Source organism: Epinephelus fuscoguttatus, linkage group LG3 (assembly GCF_011397635.1).
Source record: "Epinephelus fuscoguttatus linkage group LG3, E.fuscoguttatus.final_Chr_v1".
NCBI classification, from domain to species: Eukaryota; Metazoa; Chordata; class Actinopteri; order Perciformes; family Serranidae; genus Epinephelus; species Epinephelus fuscoguttatus.
Genome location: NC_064754.1, coordinates 36,410,583 through 36,432,296, shown reverse-complemented (window position 1 = coordinate 36,432,296; position 21,714 = coordinate 36,410,583). Strand labels below are relative to the sequence as shown.

General features: G+C 40.1%; 1 protein-coding gene across 2 annotated transcripts; it reads left to right on the top strand.

Moving 5' to 3' along the window:
• The first annotated feature begins 10,714 nt into the window (after positions 1-10,714).
• si:dkey-45d16.4 (scaffold attachment factor B1) lies at positions 10,715-19,644 on the top strand. Of its 2 annotated transcripts, none has more exons than XM_049572281.1 (7): positions 10,715-11,125; positions 12,010-12,132; positions 12,819-12,960; positions 13,439-13,547; positions 16,437-16,527; positions 17,152-17,340; positions 18,291-19,644. In XM_049572281.1, exons 1-7 carry the CDS (start codon positions 11,089-11,091, stop codon positions 18,416-18,418), a joined length of 819 nt encoding a protein of 272 aa, XP_049428238.1. In that variant the 5' UTR covers positions 10,715-11,088; the 3' UTR covers positions 18,419-19,644. The 2 variants fall into 2 exon arrangements, with proteins under 2 accessions (XP_049428238.1, XP_049428239.1); XM_049572282.1 differs by having other exon boundaries at positions 10,716-11,125; positions 17,155-17,340.
• The last annotated feature ends 2,070 nt before the right edge of the window (positions 19,645-21,714 follow it).

The following is a 21,714-nucleotide window of genomic DNA, read 5'->3' as shown; positions in this document are numbered from 1 at the left end:
GGAACTGGTGGTGTGAACCATTACCATTTTTTGTTGTAGAGCATCGTTTACTCATCTGTGATTTGTGTTTGGTGCTGATTAGCAAATTTTGGCATGCTACCATTTTTAAATAAGATAGTTAACATGGGAAACATCATACCACTTCTGCATGTTAGCACTGCCATTGTTAGCCTGCTAGCATGCTGATATTAGCAATCAACTTAAAGCACTGTTGAGGCTAACTACAGCCTTAAGACCCTGACACACCAAGCAGACAGTCAGCCTTCGGTCAATGTTAGGCCGTTGGTGAGCGTCTAGCCCTAGTCTCTATGGTGTGTCCTACACTGTTGGCCCTCCTCATCCCCCGTCTGCTTTTTTTAAAAAAATGTTAAATCAGTGTTGGCTGAGCCCGTCGTTGAATGAAATCACTTTGATTGGCAGTTAAGCTCAGTAGAGGAGACGAGAAACAGAAGTGAGGAAAGTAAACAAACAGCTAAAGTCAAGAGGGAGGGAGACCAAAACAACTTGTTACATAAGGTAAGTTTATTTTTCTTTAGCTCTTTTGCAGAAACATTTTGTGAGGGTTTGTGTTGTTCACTAGGCCCTTCCTCTGTTCTTTCAACACTGATTGTGTTATAAATGTGCTAACTGGCCAACTAGCATTAAGACAGTCTTCCAGTTTCCCTTTTTGAATGAAAAATACAGACTACCGCCGTCTGCTGAAATGGCGACTTATTTCCTTCTCACACAGGCACAGAACATTATGTGCCTGTAGTCTTTGCGATGTGTTCATCTGCAACTTTTTGGCCGAGACACAGACAACGTGAGGCAATGCAAGAGTCAGCTTTTGTTGCCACTAGTTCTTTGAAGTCAGTTTGGTATGTCTTGGCCCTTAGAGCTGCTAGCACAGCTGTAGCCCAGTAGCTCCCAACTGGTCGCGGCCCAAAAGTGGATTGCAGGTCCGTTCTGATTGGACTGCAATGACTCACAAACATGTTAAGTTTAAATGTTAAATTTCCGGCACAGAAGTTTTATTCTGAAGAGCTGCTTCCTGCTATAGAGTAAGTGAACAGCAGACAGCTACTTGATAGAAACAGCAAACCAGCTCGATGACATGGCCAAACACAAGTATGACGCTGAATGTATTAAACTGTGGGGATCTCGAACTAACGGCGAAGGAGAAATCTGGCCCCTGGGGCTGGACCATTTGGGAACCACTGCTGTGCTCTTTTGTTTCACTCCTAAAACACTACAGTTAATTTAAAATGCAAAGGCTAGTCTTTGTGTAGCTACTTAAAATCCAGAATTGTCATCTCTTAAAGGGACAGTCTGACAGTTAAGGAAGTATTTCTTTTCCTGTTTAGAGTTACATGAGAAGATCAATATCAGTCTGAGCTGTCAGTTGATTATGATGCCAGAGAGACTAGAAGCAGGGACAACAGCCTGGCCTGGCTGGTTCAAAGATATGCATATACTGACACCTCTAAAGCTCACTAATTAACACGTCAACTTGCAACTGGTTGCCTGGTAACCTCATGGTGATTATAAGACTGTGGGAGGTCGACATAGTCTGCTCATGGATGTATTAAGAGGTTGTGGCTTAATGGTAGCCCTAGATTTGAGAAACTCTTGCGAGCCATTTCCAGATATTTTTATGGTGTTACAATGCTGTAGTTAAGGTCTGGTTGGGTTTAGGCACAGAAAGGTCAAGGTTAGGGTTAGGGGCATGGTTTAGTTAAAGTGATCACTTGAAACATGTAAATATAAATACATGCAAATCTGGTTTTACCATCTAGACACAACCATGATAAGGCAGCTGGATATGGTGGCACCGATCAGTCTTGCTGCTAAGCATAGACTGTGTAAAATAATGGACATAGCTAGTGGGATATTACCCATTGGTTTGTGGACTCCTGTTTTGAAGCCTCAGTTTCAGACTTTCGGCCATTGCCTTTGTGGAGTTTTGGAGCCGAAGTGATCATATTTGGGGGAGAGGGTGGAGCTGTGGAGGAGTGAGGGATGGATCTGCCTGAGAAGCTTAGCCTGTCACTCAAAGTGGCCTCCCCTTAATTATGCGTAACTTTAAGATTTTGTGAAATATAAATATTTGAGTAATACATAAAAAATTGACTGCTGTACAGTTGTCCTGAATTTTGAAATTATCTATGCTGACCAAAACTATTTTCTTTACCAAACTGTAAACACGTTCATTTCGGCTGTAAAGTTGGGCATTTTAAAGTGTGTCTATGGAGGCTGACTCACTTCCAGAGCTAGCCTCAAGTGGTCATTCAAGGAACTGCAGTTTTTCAGTACCAAACTAATGTAAAGTCTAAGGGCCTTGCTGAAATTTTCATTCAAGTGATCAAATCCAGTATCCAGCACTTGTAATGCATGCATGGCCCTGCTGTTTCCCAAAAAATATTTCAAACATGGGAATCTTTGTAAAACCACAACTTGTCATTTTTACATTTCACTTTGTGTGAAATATCAAACATTTAACGTATTGATTAGTGAGCTTTAGTGGTGCTGGTAGCCTTCATATTCAACCTTGGGAAGAACCAGGCTAACTGTTTCCTCCTGCTTCTTGTCATAATGCCACACTAAGATAATCACCTCTATGTACTAACTTCAGATTAATCAGACTTCCAGCATGACAGCAAATAAGCCTTTTCCCCCAAATCTTTTGCTTTAAAAATATACTTTAACCTAGACTTTACTTGATTTTTCTCAAATGTTTTTATTTGACTTTTCCTTTCTTTCTCTTATAACTCAGAAATCATGTATGTATTGAATCTCACGCCTTTCAAAAGTTTGTAGATGTATTCTCAGCTTGCAATGAGAAAGCAAATTTCTGTTATTAATAAAGTAGCTAATGTGACATCATGGCTGCACATGTACAAAAATTCTACAGAATTTAAAGTTTAACATTTAAAGTTTTCATAACTGAATTTGATAGTCAGCAGTTATCAGTTGCCTTTTATCAGTGATTTAATGGTTAATGGTTTCTTTCCTAACTGGATGTAATGGGAGGAAGCTGCCTGTGAGAAGACATCTGCTCCGCCTGCTCAATTGTCCTTCAGGAAGACACTTGCTGAATCCAAATTTGAAAACTCAGCCCTCAGACTGTAGTTTTATGTAATCTCACAGTGAATGAAGTGCTCAGTATGTCTGCATGACTCTGCAAGGAAACAGAAGAGTAAGACTGAATTAAACAGTCAAATGTCAAAGACCTCCTCACCCTACTCGTTGCTATGGATACCGCAAGCACAAAATATGACACAGGAAGCAGAAACTAAACATGCGCACATGATCACAATAACCACATACTGTATGTTATTTATCAAATTTATCTCCCCATCATGAGGCAGATGAGATGATACTTCTACGCCTGTCTTTTTGCCTATAGCTTTTTGCAGATAATAAGCTATGTCATGACTTCCTTTCTTTGATCTGCGTTTGTTAATGCTCACTGACATTCAGCACGTCCATTAGTTGATGTGCAAAGAACAAAGGGGAAATGCTACCACAAAACTCAGCAGCCTGATGAATATTGAAATGTGAAAATAATCATTGAAGATGGACAAACTTGAAGCCTCATCTAAAATATATAATAATTCAAAATTGCAGTTGGATTGTGTGATGGCCTGAGGGCTCTCAGACCTCACTGAATTATTTTAAAAAAAAGCAGCCCATTGCCTAAATATTAACCAATCATACAAACATACATACTTTTTGCTTAATGTACTTCTTTCTTTTCTTATTTTTTACTTTTATCTGGGAGTGTGCTCCCTGTTCTTGTGTTTTTCTGCTTCTTAGAAACAAATGTGGTGGCTCTGTTGGGTGCATATTTTGGGACTAAACAATACTTTTCCTTTTATACTGCACATGACTAATCTTTTTGAAATCCATTGAAATTTTAATGTGGATATTATGTAAATTTCTGTGTTACAGAGTATAATCTTTTTAATCTGCATCTCTGTGTCTGATATGACGCTATTGATTCAACTCTATGGTCACTTTGGAGGCTGCAGTTTGAGGTGCTGTTATGGTGTGTTTCTATTTTAATGTCCACTCCATATATCTCAGTGAGGGTCTCTGTGTAACCTAATACATTTCAACAAAACCACAAACTACATCATCTCAAAAGTACACAGTTGATTTAGGGCTGTGTGACCCGTTTTATGGGAGGTCTGAAGGGAATTTCCCAAAGGAGAAATTCTTTGGAAACTTAACAGCTAAACTGAGCAAGTTAGATCAGGTGTTCTAAAAGTTTGATGACTGAGTTCCATTTCAGGGAGCCAGCTCATGATTGAAGGCCAAGTGCACACACTATGACTCTTTTTATGATCTACTATACCATATTTTTTATGGTTTTATGACAAAAAACTGTAGTGATCAACAGTGATATACCTACCTACCTACCTACATAAGACTGATATTACATTTTAGTTTCACTGCTCACACCAGACGTCAGAATGATGTCACCATTAAATTTTGGTTGGAATGAAAATTGAGCTGCTGTATTTTAAATGTAGGCGTTCACATTATGACGCTGGGTTTTGTTCCCCATACCTTAGGTCAAGATGACTTTGGCATGAGACATTTGGAAGATGCTGGACTTTGGTTACTTATCAACACAACTGTTAACCAGCTCTTAGGCTGCAACAAGGATGAGAGACGAGACGAGTTTATAATGAGTGGAGCGGTGGGGTCATCACACCCCCCACCATAAAAACGATGTTTCCACTGGGAATACCAGCAGACTAGCTTTCCAAAATTCAACACTACAAATTATTAATACAACTTTTCTCACATTTGATTATATGCATGTACCATACTGACCTGTTCTGAAGAAGTTTCATCCAGCCAGCCAACCAAACTCCAGCCTGAAACTCAGCAACTCCAGCATCTGAAGACCGGTTTAAGAGTGAACAAAGGAAGAGACAGAGGACCAGAGATGCACAGTACAGCACAAAATTCAAGAGCAAGGGGATCTTAACAGAGCAACAGCCCCATAGGCAAAAACAATCCATTGCATTAATCTATACTTTGGGCAATGCAAAGAGCCGTGAAAAGCTGGTTCTAATCCAAGCAGACCACCAAAGGAGCACTACCAGAGCCAGCATGGATGTTAAAATGTAGCCAGCATTTTATCTTAAAGGCTTCATTTAACTCTAGCATAACCTGCCACCCAGTCTCATCTCAGCAACTTTGGATCCTTAAGAGCAAATTAAGAGAGACTAATACCGAAAGAGCAGAAGAGTAATGCAAAGACAGTAACTGGGGAACAGTGAGATATGACCAGAAAATATCTATGTCATTTGTCATCAGTATTCTACATCAATTGACATTGGCGTTAGACTCTGTCCTGAGATATCAACGTCAAAAGACATTGGTGGTCAGCTGTTTTTTTTTAAAAATACATTTGAAAGTAATGAAATTGAGAAACAGTGCAGTGTTTGATATTGATTGTACCTACACACAGCAGTCAAGCAATGGCTTCTGCTTGGGTACAGGCCGTAAAGCCACTTGCACAAACCACACGTAGAACTTTAGTACATTGTAATATTAGAAGTAGTAGTACTGCAACTGAAAGTATATCCTCCATTAAAAGTTTATAATTTCCCAAACAAAATAATAATGCTGCCAAATATCACAAAAATTGTGTCCAAAAGCAGAAACATGCTTTTTTGGGAGGAGGCAATTTGGCAGTTTGACAGATTGTTGCTACGAGGAAAAAAACTCTTGGTGTTGATCTCGGGAGGTCGATCTGCTCTGAAGCATTAACTGTAAAAGTTCTTTGATCCTCGCAGGACCAGGACTGCATGTCCTGGCTAATTAACAATCCACTGACATCTGAGCACCGAGAACACCAGCTGCTGGTGTGCAGGCAGCTGGAGCCTGCCCGCTTTCTATTCTTTCATGTGCATAACCATGGTGATGATTTGTACTGTGTAATCACAGAGTCTGATGATTGTTGTGACAGTCAATCAGATTTAATACACCTTCCTTACTTTGTCTCAACACCCTCTGTCATTAAATCGACAAACTGTTTCTCATTCGTGTCCAGCCTCTATCTTCAGGGTTTCTAAATAGCAGCAACACTCAAAATCACACTAACCGGTAATGAGAGCGTGGGCAGAACTAGTGCCTTTACTTGAAGCCTTGCCATGTTCCATTAACTCTCTCCTAAAGTCACCAATACAGGAAACAAAGCTGATTTCCTCTCTGTCGAAAAAAGAAGCAACTCTGACTCATGCCCCAGTCAATCCTTCCTCCATGCTTTCTCTCTCTCCGTCTCTCTGCTTTCCCTCCTCGCTCCCTCCAAATGTGTCCTCAAAACACTCCCCCGGCATCTCTAACCAAATAATCAAATGATTACGATGTAGCAGCTTGCCAGGTCCCGGGTCTGCTCCCCATGCTTATCTCCCTCTCATTATGTCAGGCAAATGTGTGTTTGCTCAGAAAAATGCGAAAGTAGCAGTGGCAGAGTGTGTGTGTGTGTGTGTGTGTGTGTGTGAGCAGCTGCATGCCAGGATTATAACCAGAAGACTCTTATCCTTAGAAACATCTTTCTTCTCACCTTTGTGTCCTCGTCATTTAATTTTCTCCTGAGTTTCTCACCTTGGTATGGCTTATTTGTATATGACTCCTGAAGAGACAAAGGCTCCTGGTTTTGCCCCCTTCACCCATGATGAAGGAGTTATTTTTGTTCAGGCATTCATCACAGGTCACGTATCTTTGGCTACATGCCTAAAATATAATCATATTAACTGCAGGGGGTGTTTCCGACAGACTGCAACTAAACCAAATAAATATGTAATATACACATCAGCAGCTATGACCTGAATGTTTAATAAACAGATGAGCGCTGCAGGGGGAACTACTAAGTGGAGGTAAAGCATGCTGCTGTCCAGCACAGGATTTATGGGATTTTTATTCCAACCTCCAAAACAGATGTTCATTGAAGAGGCTGTTTTAAATATTTGCCAGTCCAAGGCTGTAGCCATGAAGTCAGCACTGGGGGGGGACTAAATGTGCCCCCTGAAAAAAACCTAAATCAAAAACTAATTTAATATTCAATACAGTACACTATATGAATACATAATTAACTGCAGGTAACTGGGCTATTATAGACAACATTATTGTCAGTTGATTGATAAGCACTCACAAATTGGCCTCTTTTCCCAAAAATGATTGTTTCTACCCCACAAAATTACTGACACTTCTTTGGCAAAGTATTATATTTCCACAATAACAATTCTGTTACAAAATGATGAATTGATGTTAATGCTACCTTGTATGGATTTCCTGTCTGAAAAGAAGTGTACAGTGGTACCAATGGCGTAAGGAGAGCCCGGCCTCACTGCGAAGTCATCAAAATCCGGCGCTTGGGCAGTGACTTGTGGCATCAGAAACCAACGAAAAAAGGCGTCCTGTAACATCGGCATGATATGTGGTAGGTTGCCGTTATGGCGTTATGCCTGGCAGCGATGTCAGGGGAAACGCGGCAGGACAGGGACGAAAGTTAAGTTGGTTAAGGTCTGGATGGGGTGGTCATGAGGGGTGATGGACGGGTCTAACAAACACCAACCTTCACCCAAGAGAGCGGTGTTCGTGTGCTGTAAGATTCTAAAGCCAAACCCTGTTCTTTTTTCCTAAACCCAACCACGTGTTTGTTGTTGAAGGAAAAAAGACATAAATTTGCGGTGTTGTACCAACGTAGTGCATTTATTTTGAAAGAGACTATGTAAATGTTAAATTTCCTGTGAAAACAGAAGTGTATTTTGAAAAAAGACAATGTGCGTAACAAGCAGAACTTGACACGTTGTCCCAGAACGTCAACAACCAACGACCCAGGGTACCTTGCACGTAGTATGTGGACGTGGAAAGTCCATGACCAAAATGTCAATATATGACGAGGTCGGAGTAAAAATGTGTTGGTAAGGAAGTTACGATGGGCCCCAGCGCACACTAAGACGATGGGCCCTCATGCAAGCTATTGTGGATGTATTGTCTTGACACAAAGCGAGACAACATCAACATACATATTACCCAGCAATCATCATTTTATATCTGGCAAAAATATCAAAGAGAATAGGAAATGTATCATGTTATAGAATAGTTTTTGTAGTATATTTATAGACTGTATAGCTCATATTAAAAAAAAGCATATAGTTTTGTTTTAGATAGCTACTGACTATTTACAAAAAAGAAACCATGATGCAGATGGGTTTGCCTTTTTGATGATAAATATAGCAAATGGCTCCATTTTGAATTTAATAATGTTCTTTATTTATCATTTATCTATAAACACAAGTATAGTTCCAAGAAATACTGTACAGATCACTTGCAAGCACCCAGTCTCTATACGGGCTCTTCCACCCCAGGGTCCCCAGTGCAATCGCACTGCATGCACTGTCTATATGTACAGTGATGAAATAATCAACAAATTGATGGGGGCATTTCGAGCATATTTGAATATTGGTGGTCCAGAACTCAAGGGGGAAAAAAGCAGTGACAAAGTACATGCATGTGCTGTTTGATCTCAAAGTTGCTCTGAAGGTGTGACGGGATACCTGGATATAATATCGGATGGTTGCAGAATAACTTCAGAAGCAACAAGTAATTGCCACAAGTTAAAATTACAATGAGTCACTTTGTGCTAAAGCAAAGAACACATTAGGGATGTGATAGAGGTATGAATTTAATGACCTTGTGATAGAGGTATGAATTTAAATATAAAATACGATTGTATTGTCTGTCACTATGGTACTGACCTGACATGAACAAAATGAATGTATCTTTGTTGACAATCAATATCTATCTATATAATAATATCTATCAGTGAGCTGAACATCACAGTTACACCTTCACAGTATCTATGAGCCTCCAAACTATTCACAGCAGTCAGGATGAGCTGTATGTTTTAAGGATCTGTTGATCAATAATATGTGTTTTCTTATTTTGCAACCTAACATTCAAAGACAAAGAAGCATCCAGAATCTGAGCCCAAGTCAGCATCTTTCGCTCCTTCTTTGAAGCAGTCAGCTTTTTCCTTTCAATGAAAGCTGGCGGAAAAGGTTAACAATCTTCAATTTAATATTTTTGCTCAGTGAATACCAAAAGCAGTCACTTCTCTGGGATTTTAATTCAAAATGTGCACTGCACACTAATGGATACTGGACAATAGTGGATGAATTGTAGGCACATACTACAAAAATTGCAGCATTTATTAACATCTCGGTACCTGCATGAATAATGGGGAGTTATAGGTATTCATTCCCATTGGTTGGAAAAGATGTATAAGTGGAGAATGCAGATGGATGACAAGGCAAACTGCAAATCAAGTAAGTAAACTGCAGAGATAAAGCGATTATGAGTTAATGGTATCTCAAGGCTATGGATTTAACACAAGCTCTGTTTGGTGCGAGGCTGAGAAGTCATCAGACAAATAATAGAGTGGTATAAGTATTTTTACTCATGTGGGGGACACCTAGTGGTCAGATAATGCTAAACACTGTTTACAAGACCTTGTATGCTTTTCACCTGCATATACAGGCAATACATTGTCCAAACATATTTAAGTTTTTAACACTTGTTGTGTCTGAATATCACACTGACCCTGCCTGGAAATCAGGAGGTTAAATGTCAAAAGTAAAAGAAAAGCGCATGGAAGGAGCTGGTGTGAAGAAAAGCACTGCTGTAAACAAAACTCCACAGGAGAGATGCAGTAGCTTGTCGGAGTTGAGAGTGAGCACGAATATGACTCACAGGACAGATTTGTGATTTTGAGCTATATAAATAATATTGACTTGGCTTGACATCTGGTCGCAAATGTTCCCTAGAATGACTCTCCCAGGGATTGTGTTTTTCTGTCTCTCAAACACACAATCAGTCCAAAAATATTAATGCACCTTGTTTTTCTCAGAGTTTAAATCTTTTGACAAAATTTGAACCTCTGGGTGATAAATGCATAGCTACTGAAGGAACACACAGGTCACAACAATGATTAGACTGAGTTCCTAAACACAAGTTAGCATTTGGTTTCAGTCCATTCAGTCATTAAAACGATATTCATAACTTTGATTAATTTTCATGGAAAACCCCTTTGATTCTTTTCAACAGTGGGCCCTTGCGGACTAAAGGAATATGAATAACGTATGGGGTAATTGAGGAATGGGATGCTTCAGAGGAAGGGAATCACCACTTGTTTCTTCGTCATACCCGTTCATATACCCGAATTATGGTCTTCTCTGGTGCTCTTGGTTTCAGCAAAATGAACTCAACGATTGAATTGTGGAGAATCTAACCAAGCTCACGTTGTGTGCAGCATATCCATACTGACAAAAGTTTAAATATTTATATTTGATTGTGCGATCTAAACAGATAGCTCAAGTGGGTAGTCAACAGCCCTGTTTTATACATCCAAAGAACTAGTATAATGAACTGCTTGTCAAACAGACTGGGCGTCTAATTGAGACAAGCCTTTATTTGTCAAAATGTGTAGCCACACCACACAAGGAAAAGGGACTAGGCGTTTAATTAGGACTAGGCTTTGAATTGAAGTTTTAGGTATTTTTATTTTCATTATGTTTTGAGGGATTCTACTGTGACTATCGCCTTACTTCAAATGCGTAAGTCATTTTGGCCTTTATGTACGGTTTCCTGCTTCCAGTTGTTCATTAAAGTTTTCACTTTTTGCAGAATATTGAAATGTATTAGACTGTTCATTACTTGTATTTGCATATGGTAGAAAAAAAATAGGAAAAACTGTGTAACCAATGCCAGTTTGTCCACTTCCTGGTAGCTATTTTCTCTGAGTGCTGAGCCACTCTATGGAACATCTGTGCTGTGGAAAATGCTCCCCACTCCAACATCATAGTTGTCCTCACACCATGGCACGCTAGCCTCTTTGGGGTCAGCAGTTCTCTGGCTCCATCTTGTGGTCATACGGACTAAGTGCAACTAAAAGTGCAGAGCGTTACCTCCGTTGTGCCAGATCCTGATTCTCCGCCAAGTTGAGCTACACGTCAGTAGGGAACCTGTACTGGTGACTGGACGTGTGCTGCGCGCGTCAGGCGGTTCCCGGATGCACCAAACAGAAACATGGACCGGGTAGTTGTGGAAGTGCCGATCAACAACGGTGAGATACCTTACCGCCTCCACGTCTCACGCGCCTTTCAAACCACTTATATTAACATCTCCTTAACGGCGTTTGGTGCTTCTCTCGGTTCGTGCGCAAAATGCTCCTCCTCCTCCTCTGACGCGTAGTTTAGGCATTGAACGTGCTGTAGCCTCTGTAGGGCTACCACAGCTTTACAGGCTATTTGTCTCGGTTCTGTGTAGGCATTCTTGTAGCTGCAGGCGACCGGCTGCCTGCACTTGTGCACAGTGTGGAGCACAGCAGTGACAGAGCTGCTGTCATCTGTCTAACAGCAGTTCTGCAACTGAAAAACTGCTGCCACCTTTTACCTCTCTGCACCAAAACACAGGCCATGTCTGTTCCCAATCATTAGATAGATCAGATAACATTAGATTCAACTTTATTGTCATGGCACAGAGTCCAAGTACTAAGACAACGAAATGAACTTAACCATGTGGTTAGTTAGTCATATGCATGGTAATAACATGTAATTACATGATCCACTGAGTATTTCTCTAATGACCCCATGTTCACCTGACATAGGTCAGTTTAATTATGCTTGCAGTCTTATCCAGGAAGTGTAATGGTCTTGGTCCAATTATAACACTTGGTTACCAAGGTAACAGTGGGTTCAGCAGTAACATATGCCCAAGCGGGACTTGATAGTTCTAATGCTGATAATGCTGATGGTAATAATAACAATAATAATGTGATTATGGGATATAATTTATTTGTTCCCTTTTTAAGAAGGTCAGAGCAGTTCTGAACGACCCTCTGAGTGAATGATGGTTTCCTGATGTATCATCTCACCTCAGTGTGTTTCAACATACTTTTAGGCTGTATCAGTTCTATTTTATTGTGTTCTGTTCTATTCCCAATTTTAGGTTTTTCCCTCGCCGGCCCTTCCACGACCCCACGAAAGCGCCAGGTGCGTTTTTCAGCAAGGCACGACATCATCCTTCTGCGGGAGGTTATAGCCCAGAACCCCTTTGCTTCCAAAGAGCCAGGTTAGTCCTGTTTCTAAAGGACCAATCTGCCTGAAAACACTTCCATAAGCTACTCTGTAGATGCAGAGAGCTGCAGTTCCTGCTTGACAAATGGGGGCAATGTGTGGTGCCATCAGTTGTCAAAAATATTGATTTATTGATACATATGGATTCTGAATGCTTTAAACGGTTTCAGTACTCATTTTCAACAGTATCAATACACCGGTACCAGCTCACTTTCTCGCTCTCTGTTATATGGTAATGTTTTCTGCAGTCATTCTGCTGTTTTCTGCTACTAACCAAGAAAAGAAAAGTTGCCGTTATCATGTTGTAGCCTTATTATGTTTCACTTGTATGCCCTCAATGTCAGTTTTTCCCTGTAGTATCAAAAATGGTATCGGATATTGACATTTCTCAAGATATTGCATTGAAGTTAGAAATGCAAGTATCATTATGACACTACATCACAATATTTCTAGTGGAGCTACAATGACATTTAATCCAGGGACACTACCTATCCAAAACATTAATAGCATCTTTACAATCTCCTCTTACCTTAAACAGTAATTGTGTTCAACAGACATTCAACAGAAATCCATCGCATAACAGCCAGAAAGACCAGTCAAAGGGAAAACATGACACTTCCCTGTATTCATGAGCTACATACTGTATATTTACATGTGCCTGAACTTTTTCATCTTCATCAGGACGGATCTGGGCCCGAGTGGGGGAGATCATCACTGCAGCCCTCCAAGATGAGAACTTTGAGGTAGATGCCAGGAGGTGCAGGGAGAGGACCATGCTGCTGCTGGATTACTACAAGAAGCAAGACTTTCCCAGTCTGCGCAGGTTGGTTCGCTCACTAGGAGCTAACTGGACTGTTGCTTGAGGAAATAATGTCACTGAATTGGATGTATGCTGACTTGTAGTTGTGCTTGGCCTAACCAGAAAGAAACATAAGTTTAAAGGAAAACAAAATGATCATTTCTGTATCAGTTAGTCACATTCCTTGAATCCGTAAAGAAAACGTTCTTTTCTTGTGTGCCTCCACAGTGGCTGGAGAATCCAAAAGAGGCGAACATTTCTTATGAATTTAAGCAATCAGGGTTAGCATTCAGCAACAGCAAAATTATATCAAAACATTGGATACACACTTAATTTATGAAGAATCTTTGCTTTTTTGGATTCTCCGTTCACAGTGGTGGTATGCAAGAAAACAAAGTTTCCTTAACAAATTCAAAGTAACTGTGATGAATAATTGATATACCAAGGGTCATTTTATGGGTGAAGCATTCTTTAAATGTGAGTGTGCTTTTGGTGTACTCAGATTTGGAACAGAGAGGTTGTACGCCCAAAAGGAAGATCTGCTCCATGAGGTTTTGGAGCTGGAGGCTGAGAAGGGGCTCCTGGCCAGTGGAGAGAACACAAAGTACCAGGTGGGTGTTGCGTTAGCAGAGAGGAGTAGGTTAAATTTTGTGACACCACTTGGGCAAGAAATGTTTCTTTACAGAAGGCGTTGTAGTGCCCTTGAGCTGGAATACAGGGGCAGATCAAACATATAAGTTACAGCTTTCACTTATACTTTACTTGTCAGCAGCACTTTGGAGTAAAAGTGTGAGATTCATAACAACAGTTGTTCTGATTTCAAAGACCGACATGGATATTAAACCACAGCCTATTCAGTTGTTCAGTGGTTCTAAACATTTCAAGCTTGTGTCTCCTTAAAGGGCCAGTGTGTAATATTTGGCATGGTTTATTGTCAATCTGAATCTGAATCTGAATATTCTACCCATTAATATGTTTATACAAGTGTATAATCGCTATAAAATAAAATTCGTTTGGTTTTCGTAGCCTTATAATTATGCTTTATATACATATATATAGCAAGGGCCTTGCTTTAGAGAGGTCGCCATCTTGCGCCGCCATGTATGTACGGCAGACCGAGCGGACAATCCAGCCAGCCACAGAACGTGTTTCGCGTGTATAAATGAACCAACAAAGACAGCAGGACGAAGGAAGGAGGAGGAGGAAACAGCAGAGAGTGTTAGTAGTTCGTAGGTAGAGAGTAGTGAAAAGTTGTTTTAGTTATAAAGTTTGTGAATGGACCACACTTACCACGCAACAGGAGAGAATGAACCCGAACCGTCATCTGCGAGAAAAAGAAGACGCAACTTCACTCCTTGTGATGCACTCTCTGCGCTTTTCCTCCTGATGATATATCTCCCCAACGATGGTAGCACCGAATCCCATTCTGTGCATTCAGCCTCTCTTCTTGCCCGCTCAGCATCAAACACATGGAGTTCCTCATCTGTATGCTCCGGCTCAAACAGGTATGGCTCTGGATCTGTGTCCGCTACAAGAAACTCTTCAAAATCGTGTTCGAAGTCGTCCATTGCAGCTACTATAGTCCGGAGATATTGCTAGGTTAAATGAACAGCTGAGCTCTGTTTACAGGCTACGCTGTCAGTCAGTGTGCGGGCTGGAGATTAGTGGAGCAGAGAGGGGAGGGGGTCCCCATTCAGTATGGTAAACGAGTATGTGTGTAAAGTTATGAAGTGTGTGTGTTACGCTAGAAGAGTCAGAGTTTGGGACGGAGTGGAGTGTTACCGGAGTTTTTGGAGTGCTCAAATAAACTGGCCTTTTTCCCGAACGCTCCTCTGGTCTCCTGCTTGTGAGGGATTCATTACAATATCGTAACATGGTTTAGATTTCTAAATAAACATTCACCTCACTAGACAGACCTACTGAAAAACTCGTGCACAAGGCTTTTTGTCCAAACGAGGCCACTGTCATTTACCCGACGGGAGGGGTGAGTGAGTGAGCCCTGCAATCTAGAATTTGACCACTGATGTCACTGTTTTCAACCCATTTTACACACAGGCCCTTTAAAATGAAATGAGTGTCAGTTTTCAGCCCCTTGTCATGAGTTTGAAGTAGTGAGCAGTTTTACCAAAGTGTTACTTCTCCTGAATAATCTTTACAAGACAGAAGAAGCAAGAGTATTTGTTGTTTCACATGAAAAAATGTGTTAAGAGAAATTTCCCCTAAGACAATACAAATATAGTGCTTTTTTTCTCTTCTTTCCTGTCTCAATAATCATCTCTTTAACCTTCATATATATTGTGTGACCCTTTGTGAACCAAAAGTACAGCTATATTTTCTGAAATTATATTTATGATAATGCAGTGGTGGAATGTAAGTAAGTACATTTGCTCAAGCACTGCACTTAAGTACACATTTTGAGGTGATTCAACTTAAATTTATTTAAGTATTTCTATTTTACGAACTTTATATTTCTACTCCGCTACATCTCAGGGGTAAATACTGTAGTTTTTACTCCACTACATGTGTCTAACAGCTTTAGTTTCTTTTCAGACAGTTTTTCATACCCTTCCTGTTCAAAAACAATGTATGTTTTTGAACTCTTGTAATAAACTGAAGGGTGAACTCTTCCTATATGGGTTGAGATGACTCTTCCACTTCTTAAGCTAAATAAACCATTTAAAACCCCTCTTGGATTATGTTGAAAATGCACCATCGTAACAAAGCTGAAATTTTTTCTGACACCATGAAAAAGCGACTTTTAAGAGAATCATGGTTCTCACAGGTCAGTGATGCTACAAACATTATGAGCTCTTGTAGAACATGATGCATTGCTGTAGATTAAGCCAAATAGTAAAATGCAGCTTATACATTAAAACAACAGTAATATTAATCCAAAAACATCAGATATGATAGTAAAACACTGACAGGGCACCTTTAAAGCATAATGAGTACTTTTGCTGAAAATACTTACATATGTTAATGTCAGTAAGGTTGTGAATGCATGGCTTCTATTCATAGTGGAATATTTCCACAGTGTTGCATTAGTACTTTTCCTTTAAAACACCTAAATGCTTCTTCCACCACATGTTTTTAGCTTACTTTGCACCTTTTTTATAGAGTCAGGATGCCCATTGTCTCATGAAAATACTACAGTCGATGTACATTTTTTCTGCCTGTGCTGGCGATTATCTTTTCTAACAGTTTACTGGAACTGAGGCTATAGCTGGGAAAGTGGACATCCAAGTCAGCAGATATTTTGTTCTCTGTATCTACTCAACCACTTCCCTTTTCTACCTCTTGGTGGCATTCAGTGACAAGCCAACTGCTTATACAGCACCGCTAACACTATCACTGCTGCTACAACTACTCTAATACTGCTATTGCTGTAACAACTTCTACTGCTGCTGTTGGTAACAGTTGCTGCCGGCGCTCATTATCCTCTTTTTCCTTGCTCTTATTGTTGTAGAAGAGGTATTTCATCTTGTCCTGATCTCTTTCAGGATGATGAACTGAGAAAGCGAGCCATAGAAGAACTGTCTCTACCAGAGCAGGACAAACCCAACATCACCATCACACAAGCACCCACTGCAGGTAAAAACACATTCACACATGACAACAATCTGTCACTTGATAGTTAAAGTAAATGTGTTCATATTACCCCCAAGGTCATTCCCTCTCAGTCATTACGTCCTGCTGACAGACTAATCATATCTTGTTTAATTATGGAATATGACTCAGTAGGTAATGTGCATGTAATGAAAGACACTGCCAACCACACTGGAGTCCCAAATACTGCATAATTGTTTCCTGGCATAGTAAAATATACTGGTAATGCAGTGCATTAGGTAGCATCATTAATATCTTGTGAGGGAGTAGGAGATTTGATCACGTTCATCCATTTTGCACCACTGGGTTTGGGTATTAAGTCTTTAAAGCGTGAAACATTAACTTGCTTGAAATGTATTTTGTTTTGCTTTTATGGAGAAGTCTTCAGAGGTGTAAGTGTTTTCTACTCAAAATACCAACTTTGATGGAGCAAAGCTCAAACCCCTCAACGCCAGCTCTCAATTTCAAGTTCAAGCGCCTGTGTAAGCAAGTATTTGCCCTTCTCAAGTGTCCTTCAGCAATGAATCCCTGCCAGCTCTGTGGATGTTGCTGTGGTGTTGCACTGCTCCCTTTGGAAATGGGTACATTTTTACATAATTACTGTCACAGCAGAACCAGAAGAAGATCGCGAGGAAATGGCAGAGCTTTCAGCGGCGCCCACAGCCAAGCGGCCCTGCCAGTGCTGCTGCCAGACCTACTCTGAGATTCTCAGCTTCCTGGAGAAACGCTCAGAGGCGGAGCAGCGGCTGCGGGAGGAGGAACTTGCCCTGCGCCGGGAAGAGCTAGAGATTCAAAGGAGTAAGATTTTCATAAAAGAGTAGTGTGAAATCAACCCTTAAATTCAAACCAATTGTTCGTCACAGCTATGTTATGGTTTTCCGTTCCGGTGAATATTTCTATCCTGCAAGGTAGATTTTCACAAAACACAAAATACTTGACAGGATGCTTGTTATCAAGCATTTGTTATAGACGTTTCTGATCAAGTTTTTATGGTACTAATTTTCACTATATTTTAATTGTTGTGTTTTTTCCATCCTAGACAAAATTCTTTTTTAAAGATATTTTTGGGACATTTTTTAGCCTTTAATCGATAGGACAGACAAGTGTGAAAGGGGGAGAGAGAGAGGGAGTGACATGCAGCAGAGGACCACAGGCTGGACTCGAACCCGGGTCACTGCGACAACAGCCTTGTACATGAGGCGCCTGCTCTACCACTAAGCCACCGTCGCCCCCCTAGGCAAAATTCTAATGAAGTTTGAATTGAAAATTGCTTTATTATCATTCTGAATTTCCATTTCATTTTAAAAATCTGAGACAAGGGTCTGGAGCCAGGCTAAATTAAAGCTGGGGTAGGCAGTTTAATTTTGCGTCACTTAGCAAATATCTCATAATAACCTTACAGAACACTAGACTTCTGCACCTTTACTTGGCTCTGTTTTCAGGCTTTATAAACTCCAGGCCAGGACGGGAGAATTTGGCCAATCACAGGTCATTTTCAGAGATTGCAGCTGTCAATCATGTCAGTCCCTTCCTGGGAAGTATTTTGTGTACTGTTTAGCTGTAAAATGAGAAAGTTTGTGACCTGGCTGCCATGTTAAAACATTACACTTAAAGAATCAGTGAGGTAATGATGTCAGCTAAAAAGGGTCAAGATTTTCTTAAAACTGTTATGTTGCCATCATCCTCAAGGTGCCCTGACCTAAGGTGCCCTGACCTACAGATTTGATTTCCATTTGTTTCCCTCTCAGGTAAGATCACTCTGGAGAGGGAACGTCTGGGAGCTGAAAGAAAAGAGAGGGAGCGGAGATTTGAGCTGGAGAGCCAAGAGAGGCAGGTCATCTTGGACCTGCTGAAAGAAAAGGTGCTGAAAGGCTGAAAAACTGAATCACCTGCATTACAATGCCATCCTCAGAAAAAGTCAAAGCATGAAATACGGGAAAACATAGTCGACCGCTTGAAAGAGGAAGGACTACAGGGAAACAGGAAGTGAAAAGATCAATGGTTGTAGCCTGTGACATGCAAGTCTTTGACCTGGTAAGATAACCAAACAAAATTTAGGGAAGTAATAGAGGATTAGCAGTTGCCTCAACAGCCAGACGGATTAGTAATGTTGGGAGTGTCTGGGTGTCAGCAAGCGTGTCATGTGTGTGTGTCAAATGCAGAAAGTACCAAAAAAGACATAACACTACAGACAGAGTTTAAAAGCTGCAATATTTTCCAAAACAGCTGCACAAAGCTGGTGCACATAGATCCCAATAGACACTCCCTGCATTTTATTCCTCAAGGCACAGTCTACATGAGGATTTAAAAGCGCTGCAATCGTTGGAGTGTCACCTCAGAAAAGGAATGCAGAAAAGGGTGTGGTGCGGTGTCTTAGGTGTGGCGATCTCTTGTGCCAAAAGTGACAGACAAGATCACCGTGTTGCACTAACACCAGTATGTTTTAATGAGTCCTGTTCACCCTGTAAGGGACGCCATTCTTTGTGGTGCCAGGATGAAAGAAGTCGAGGAATAGCTAAGAAAAGCTGTATGTTTAAGCAGTTTACATTAAAGCTGTGCAGCTCAAGCTTCTGAAAACATTTATCATATTAATGATTTTACACACATTTTACTCAGTCACTTCTTTTTAAATTTGGAGACATTTGGATTAAAATAGAAGTAAAACTGTATTTTACTGACTGTGAATCCACTGGATGTTGACTGGTACGCACTTTTGTACAACACAAGCCATTAAGGGGTCTATACATAATACAGAAATGACTTTTTTAAAACTGATGTCACATCTTGGATGTGCTGTAGTCCTTTTGTTAAAATGTACTTATGACTCAAATGTATGTCCTCAGTGTAATTTGTTATACCCAGGTATACTTAACTGTCATTGGTTAATGTTGCAATATTATATTAACATGGAATTTATGACCGAAGCACTATTTTATTAGGTGTTTCACTGACTTAATAAATGACACTTGCTACTGTGACCTTCTGTATAATGTTAAAAAAAATGCTATTTTTCTTCAAGTCCCCATAACATAGCTGCTGTATGAAAAATAAAAGCATGAAAAACTGATATGGATAATTTCTATTCTGCAAATAAAAAGAAATCTAAGCTGTTTGTGTGGATTCATAATGATCATCATCTACAGACATCAGCGTAACAAGTGTGACTGCACAGGCACTCCAGGACCATGTTGTTTAGAAATTAGGCCACTTGTCTCATATATAGCTTCATGCTGGGGTCCCTATTAGGTCCCCTGAAGTTTAGAATTGATTTAAACGCTTGCACTTTACCTGAGCATTTTCATTTCATGCTACTTTATACTTCTCCCCTACTAAATAAAAAATATGTTTTTTTCCTCCATCACATTTATCTGAAAGCTGCAATATATTAATTGTATTATTTTGTATAAAGATTTTACATACAAAACATGATCAGGTTATAGAATAGCTGCTTAAACCACCCAAAAGCACATAAAGTAGCTAAACACATCAACATTCTACCCACATATTAAACACATATGAAGCATATAAAATTATATAGCTTTATAGCCTAGTCTGAAAGAGGCAGTTCTACATAATAGGCACTCTACTTTTGCTGTAGAGTAGTAACCCAGTATTTTACACATGGATGGATTACTGAACAGGTCACAGGTACAGGCCCAGGGGCCCAAATTATCAGGGGCCCTTCTGGCCTTCACCTGTTACTCAAAGAGACGCATACCAACCTGAGAAGGTTCGAAATGGCCACAAAGTGTTATGATCCAGGGTTTTTGTTTGTAGTCTTATCTGTAGGACTTTGTTAGATTTTCTTTTTGTGCTCTTCCTTGTGTCATGTTCATTCATGTTTAAACTGTTTCATGTTTTAATTCCTGTCTTTGTGTGTTTTCCCACCTCAGTCTTTGTCAGCCCCTCCCTGATTAGTTTCACTTAACTTTTCTTACTCCCCCAATCAGTGCCTCTCCCTCATTTACGCACCTACACACCTGCCCTGCGCTTACCTCTGTAGTCCTTAACTGCTTCTGAGTTGTTTCTAAGCGAGTCAGCTCCCTGCCTGTTTTTATGTTTCATTACCTTGTTTTCCTCACATGACCTCCTCCACCCTTTTTCCCCACCGGCATTTCACCCCCTCGTCAGACCAGTATGTATTTAACTCTTGGTTTTCAGTTCAGTTTTGATTGGATCCTTGATTTAGTTGTCTGATGGTTGGTTGCTGTTTCCCTGGAATAAAGAATTATCTTTTTGAGCTCCCGTGGTCTGCTGTGTCCACATAACACAGAGACACACAAAACTACTACAGTATAAAGAAATGCAAAACAGCTGCAATGGGATACAAAACAACGACAAAGAGGCTCAAAATGACCACTAAGGGACACAAAACAACTAAAAGGAGACAAAAAGGGACAAAACAACTACAATAAGACTCAAAATGACCACAAAGAGACAAAAAAACAACTCCAATGAGTCTCAAAAGGACCACAGAGACACAAAGCGACTATGAAGAAATGCAAAACAACTACAAAGAAACTGAAAATGACCACCAAGAGGCACAAAACAACTACAATAAGACATAATGTATACAAAGAGACACAATTCAAGTACAAAAAGACACAAAACAACAACAAAAACACACAAAATGAACACAGAGACACAAAACTACACAAACTACAGAGATGCAAAACTACTGCAAAGAGACACAACATGACTGCTGAGAGACATAAAATAACTATAAAGACACTCAAAATTACCACTAAGAGACACAAAACAACAAAATAACTATAAGAAGACTCAAAATGATTGCAGAGACAAATAAAACAACTCCAATGAGACTCAAAAGGACCACAGAGACACAAAACGACAAAGAAATGCAAAACAACTACAAAGACACTCAAAATGACCACTAAGAGACACAAATCAAGTACATAAAAACAAAATGAACCCAAAGCGACACAAATCAACTACGAAGAGATGCAGAACTGCTGCAAGGAGATACAAAATGACCACCAAAAGGCACAAAACAACTACAAAAACACACAAAATGAACACAAAGAGACACAAAATAACTACAGAGATGCAAAACTGCTGCAAAGAGGCACAAAATGACCACTTAAAGACACAAAACAATGACAAAAACACACAAAATGAACACAAAGAGACACAAAACAACTACAAAAAGAT